The sequence below is a fragment of the Nematolebias whitei genome, chromosome 14 (genome assembly GCF_014905685.2).
Source record: "Nematolebias whitei isolate Nwh7 chromosome 14, NemWhi1, whole genome shotgun sequence".
NCBI lineage: Eukaryota > Metazoa > Chordata > Actinopteri > Cyprinodontiformes > Rivulidae > Nematolebias > Nematolebias whitei.
Window position 1 is genome coordinate 44,642,461 of NC_056511.1, and position 5,917 is coordinate 44,648,377.

A 5,917-nucleotide genomic window follows, 5' to 3' on the forward strand; every position below is an offset into this window, starting at 1 on the left:
ATCATGTGAACAACTAGTTCTGGATGTCAGCAGCAAACTGGTTGATCCACTATGAGAAGGTGCTGTTTATAAGACGGAGTTTGTTGCAGCGCCTCAGACTGAAGAAGTCTTTTGGATTAACGACAAAATGTTTCAACAAGAAGACTCTGTCCAGAGGACATGACTTAACCTGGTTAGAGTTATTCAGAAAGCTGGTCTGACGTTTTTAAAGAAATCCAACAAACAATATAGCTTCATAGCTAACATGACGGGAATAACCGGCACATTTTTATGGAATCCAGCTCACATCAGCATATGAAACAGCAGATAAAGTTGCAGAAGAGGCTTTTAGCGTAGTTCAGTAGAGCAAAAGTAAAGAACACGGTAAAGCAGAAAATGAGGGAAACATAATAAATGTAACCTAATGTAACTGAGACGGTGAGGTAATAAGAGTATATTTTATCGTACTGCCAGAAGTACAGAAAAGAAAGAATTCAAGTGATTGACATCTCGGTCCAACCCACACTACCTACCAGCTGGTGGCGACAGTGAGCCAAAGTATTATTTCTGTCGGAAAAAGAAGAAGATTAAAAAAACTACTGGGTGGTGCGTCATGTGACCGTCACATGACACTTCCTGTTGTTGACGTTAGCAATATGGCAGCGGCGTTTTTGCAGTGGAGAAAATTCGTCTTCTTCGATAAAGACATCGTGAAAGATCCTGCAGACGCTGGGAAAAGCTTCACTCTTCCCAAAGGAATACTGGCCAGCGACTCTGGCCGCAGCCATGTTGTTCTCGGAGATATCCTTTGACGTCATCGGCTAACGCTGCGTTAGCAGCAGCTAGCTTGCTTTCTCCTCTCTGCAGGGATTACAGGCCAAGTTCTGCTGTTTGAATCAGCTGTTGTTAGTTTAAAAACAGCTGAGTACATTGTTAGTGAAAGCAATAGTTCAACTGTTTTACTATCAAATGTAGAACAACAAACATGTTGACATGTTCATCTACCCAGGCTGACTTTACCTTTATGTTATATTTGAACACAATCTGAGCGTTGCACTTTATATTAATACAATAATGATTCTCCTGCAGTTTTGGTTCCAAGCACTGGATTTAGACCCGTCCTACCAGCAGAACCTTCCCCAGACAAGTTGCTGCTGTCATTCAAAAGACAATTTACAAATCGATCCAGGTCATGGTTGATAAGTTGATAAAAGCTTACATTTAATTACATACTTGATAGAGTTTAGGTTAATTATGGTTTATGCTTTTACGAATTTAGAATTGTTGTGACGCCAACACCAGATTTTTATTCATTCTAGAGAATTCATTGCAATCAAAGTATGGTTTTCTCTTTTAGGATTTGGGCTTATTTGATCAATTTAACATAAATCTTCTGTATGTAGGTATTATTTAGTCTGGCATAGGTCAGAATTCATTTGGTAAAACTTGTTTGAGACCAGAGAAATCCATCTTCACTAGACTTTGGTTTCTCTTTTGTCATAACGCGTAAATAAATTAACGAAAAAAAATTTGTGAATCCTAAATTTCATAATGTACTTAATACTATTTAAATACAGTGTTTATGTAAAGCTTAAAAAGCTGTTGTCTTTAACTAAAGCTGTTAAATGTTTAACATTTCTAGATGTCATTGGGTGGTTGGTGCAGCTGACGTGGCAGTTTTTATTGTGAAGGTTGCAGACGGATGTTCTGAATAAAGAGCTTAGTTTGTACATTTAGCTAATAATATTTATAATAATACTAAAGATATTTCCTGTTTACATTTTTTTGGTCATGTGTTGGAAAAGGTTAATTACTGAGGAAAAACTGCTGTTCAAACCAGCTTGTCCCTGAAAAGTAATTGCCCCTAAACTTAATCATTGGCTGTGCCCCTGTTGAAGTAACAAGTATAAACAGAGGTTTGTGATCAATGGTTCTGGCTGTGGAGGAGTTCAGCTGGCATGCTGTGATCATCGCCCTGCTGCTGAACCCAAGTGAGGCTTCTTCAAGATTACCTAGAGAGCAAAATTCTCAATTCCATCCCTTGTAATTGGCCTTAACCTGTTTAATCTCACATATGGAAGGAAGAATCTGCCTCCTGACTCGCTCCCTGCAGCTCATGTCTTTTCAGGCCTACAAGCTGCGGGTGACCCACCTGTTCCAGTTGAAACAGCATAGCATCCTCGTATCAGTGGGACAAGATGAACCTGGAATAAACCCCCTGGTAAGTAGCAGACTCCAACAGAAGCCGTTCAGATAATATGTTACAAAACATTCCTAAAACCCGAAAACTCAGATGAGTGAATCTAAAAAAGTTAAGTCTGGTCCTCTGGACATTCAAAAACAAACAAAACAAAGAACAAAAAAATAATTTAAAAAATGTAGAAACGTTTCGTCTCTCATCTGAAAGACTTCCTCAGTCTGAGGTGCTGTATTCAGCTCAGTCTCTTAAATAGCACCTTCTCAGAGTGGATCAACCAGTTTGCTGCTGACAACCAGAACCAGCTGATCACATGCTCAAGAAGGACCATCAGCCTAACAATGGATCATTAGCACCTGATGGCTGTTTACTGTTCACAGAGGGCTGAGTGATACTAGCAATCACAGCATTGTAAGAGGGGGACAGTTGAACCTGGAGGCTCCGCCCCTGTTTAATGATGGACGGTTTCTTTTCACAAAGATGGCCTCCTTTACTCCTCTCTCAAACCATCGTTCCTCTCTGTCCAGGATGTGAACATCTTCATCCCTGAAAGAGTGACCGCTGGCCTGGAGATGAGTGTAGACCTCAGAGTCCTGGCCTGATGATGTTGATCTTCTGTGCTGGTCCATCCTTTTGGCCAGTGGCTGTTTAGTTTCCCCGATGTAAGACTGATCACCCTCCTGACACTGAACAACATACACAACATTGCTCTGTTTGTGCCGGGGGACTGGATCTTTGGGATGAACCAGTCTTTAATGTATTTTGGGGTTTAAAAGCCACTGGGACGTTGTGTTTAGAAAATAAACGTCTCAGTTTCTCTGATACTCCCTCAACATATGGAATGACCACTGGTCTGGGTCTGGGTTCCTCCTTTTCACCTGTTGGCTGACTGGAGTCCTGTTTGGGTTTCTTCTTTCAGGAAAGCCCAGTTAGGATATCCACATTGCTCTAGAGTCTGGACTTTGTTGTTTTCAACCAGTTTGACATGACTGTCAACCAGGAAGAGGAGCAGCAATGGAAGAGGGGGCATGCCAAAGAGACCATCTTATCAGAAGCAGAACTGGTTTGTTCCACTTTGGAGTAAGCTGTTGGGGGAAGAATCAGTTTTGTTGAGTGTTTCCTTCACTGATGAAGCCTTCTGGATTGAAGGGGGTAACGTTTCAGCACAAAAAATAAACTGTCCAGATGACCGGACTGAAAAATGTTGGATTGTATACCTGGATTATTGAGCATGGACTTTGTTGTTTTCTCTAGAATATCTGAGATGAAAGTTAGATTAGATATGGGTCTATAGTTGGCCAGAATTTCTGAATCGAGGTTACATTTATTAAGTAAAGGTTTAATTACTCCGACCTGTAAGGTCACTACAAGAACACAGACAAGGGCAAAAACCCATTAGTCTGCTTTGACATTTGTCTGCGGGCAATAATGATCCATGGTTCATCAAGCACAGCTGTTCATCATCACCAGTACGCCACAAAAACACTGAATTTGAGACTTTGAGGATTTGATGAAGTCTGTTGTGTTCCCAATAAATGCATTAGGCTTTAATAGAACTATGAAATAGAATAAGAATCTCATTAGCTTTTATAACTAATAGTTGACTTTACTGTCATGTTTATTTATTTATAGGACTGTTGTGTGTCTGCCAAATGATCTTGACATATAAAGTCTAAAAGTGTTCCTGCTTTTGTAAGAGAACTGTTAGGACGTACTGGGCTGAGCCCTCACCAACTGATTGTGCTTTTTTCTCTAGGTAAAGGTCTGGAACCTTGAAAAGAGAGACGGTGGAAATCCTCTTTGTACCAGAATTTTCTCTGCCATTCCGGGCAACAAACCAACAGAAGTGTCTTGCCTGAGTGTAAATGAGAACCTCAATTTCATGGCCATAGGTCAGACACGCCTCCACCACTGACACAGTTGATCACACTGTTGTTTCCTATTGTTGCTTCTCAACATTTTTGCAGTCAAACTCTTTCTGCCTGATTTGTGTTATTTTAACTCACATTAGGCTTGTTATGAGCTTTAATATTTGCAACTTTTATCCTTTTCAAAGAAATGTAACTTCATAAAAATAATAGGAATACATGAAGATTTCTTTAGCTTTTTTTTTTTTAAATCTGCTTCAGCTACTGGCTCTGTTTTTGTCTTGTTACTTTTAAGAACCATTCTGTTTCCTCTTCCCTTTAGCTGTCGTATTTTCTCATTTTAGTTTTAGAATCTATTTAGCTACTTTTTTATACATTTTGTTATTAATTGCATATGTTTTGCTGCTTTTAACCAGAGTTTTGCTAATGTTAGCATCTGTTTTGATAAATTTAGCTTTAGCATGGGTTTTGCTTTTTTTATTCACAGTTTTGCTTATAACATTTATTTTCCTAATGTTAGCTTAGACATCTATTTTACACATTTTAGCATGTATTCTGCTTGTTTGGCTGTTCTCAGTCGTGTTGTGAGACGATGGCTGGACGAGTCCCAGCAGTCGTTCTCAGCGTTGCGTTGTGTTTCCTGACAGGCTTCACAGACGGCAGCGTGGTTTTGACCAAAGGTGACATCACCAGAGACCGCCACAGTAAAACTTTGACTCTGCATGAGGGGAGTAGCCCAGTCACTGGACTCGCCTTCCGCCAAATGGCAAAAACAACTAACTTGTTTGTTGCCACTCTGGAAAAAGTTTTTGTAAGTCTGGTGTGTTCTGGTGTCTGCAGCTCCTGAACATTTGTACAGGCCATTGTCTAACCAAGCTGCTGTCTCTGTTTCTCCTGCTTAGTGCTACACCCTGTCCACCAAGGAGTATCCCAGAATAGAACTAGGTGCACATGGCTGTGCACTGCGCTGCTCCTCCTTATCTGATCCATCCCAGGATTCCCAGTTTGTTGTTGCTGGGAATGAGTGTGTGTATCTATACCAACCAGATGAGCGGGGTCCTTGCTTTGCTTTTGATGGTCACAAGCTGCTGGCTCTCTGGCACCGCGGATATTTGTTCTTACTCACCAGAGACGTGAAGTCCCCCAGCAAGTAAGGGCAGCACACATGAATCTATTCACAGCTCAAGCTTTGCATGTTCACATCATCAAATATTAAAGAGCTAGCAGTTCATGAGTCACATCACCCACCACCGTTGCCACATGTTCACTGTAAATCATCTTTTGATGGAGTTGTAGCTGTTTCAGTCAAATCTTTGCAACACCTTGCTGATGTGCTGATGCTTAAAGTTTGTGTAGTGATGATGACCCAGCTACCACCAGACCAGACTTTAACTCGGTGTCTGAAAAGGTGACACACTTGCAGCCGTTTTGTGTTTGCTAATGGTGAACTGCATCAGCCATGTTGAAGTGTGAGCTGGTGTGGCTCCATCCCTCCATGACCTCATGGAGCTTCATTAACAATCTGTCTTTGGTTCAGATATTTTGCTAACTTAAGTTATGTACTTTTAATTAACCAGGGAAATCCTGCTGAAATCACAAATCTCTTTTGCATGCGCGGCCTGGTCCTGAAGACAGTTTAACGTGCACGTTTTTAGACTGTGAGAGGAAACACGTGGAGAACATGCAAACTCCACACAGAAAGACCGCAGGTCCAAACCCAGGACTGAACCCAGGACTGAACCCAGGACCTTGTTGCTGTGAGGCCAAAGTGCCAAGTCACGGCTGCCTTCATCAGTTTTCCACAACATTGTGACGTGGGGCTGCAGGCACTACTTCTAAATACACTACTTCTAAATACACTACTTCTAAATAC

General features: G+C 41.2%; 1 protein-coding gene across 1 annotated transcript in view; it reads left to right on the forward strand.

Annotated features, from left to right (window-relative positions):
- Positions 1-613: 613 nt before the first annotated feature.
- Positions 614-5,917, forward strand: part of vps11 (VPS11 core subunit of CORVET and HOPS complexes) — a 29,541-nt gene continuing 24,237 nt past the window's right edge. Inside the window, exons 1-5 of the mRNA XM_037687616.1 lie at positions 614-780; positions 2,052-2,200; positions 3,933-4,068; positions 4,692-4,855; positions 4,947-5,194. Coding sequence (XP_037543544.1) covers positions 636-780; positions 2,052-2,200; positions 3,933-4,068; positions 4,692-4,855; positions 4,947-5,194 — 842 coding nt within the window. The 5' untranslated portion in view covers positions 614-635. The remainder of the gene's footprint in view (positions 781-2,051; positions 2,201-3,932; positions 4,069-4,691; positions 4,856-4,946; positions 5,195-5,917) is intronic.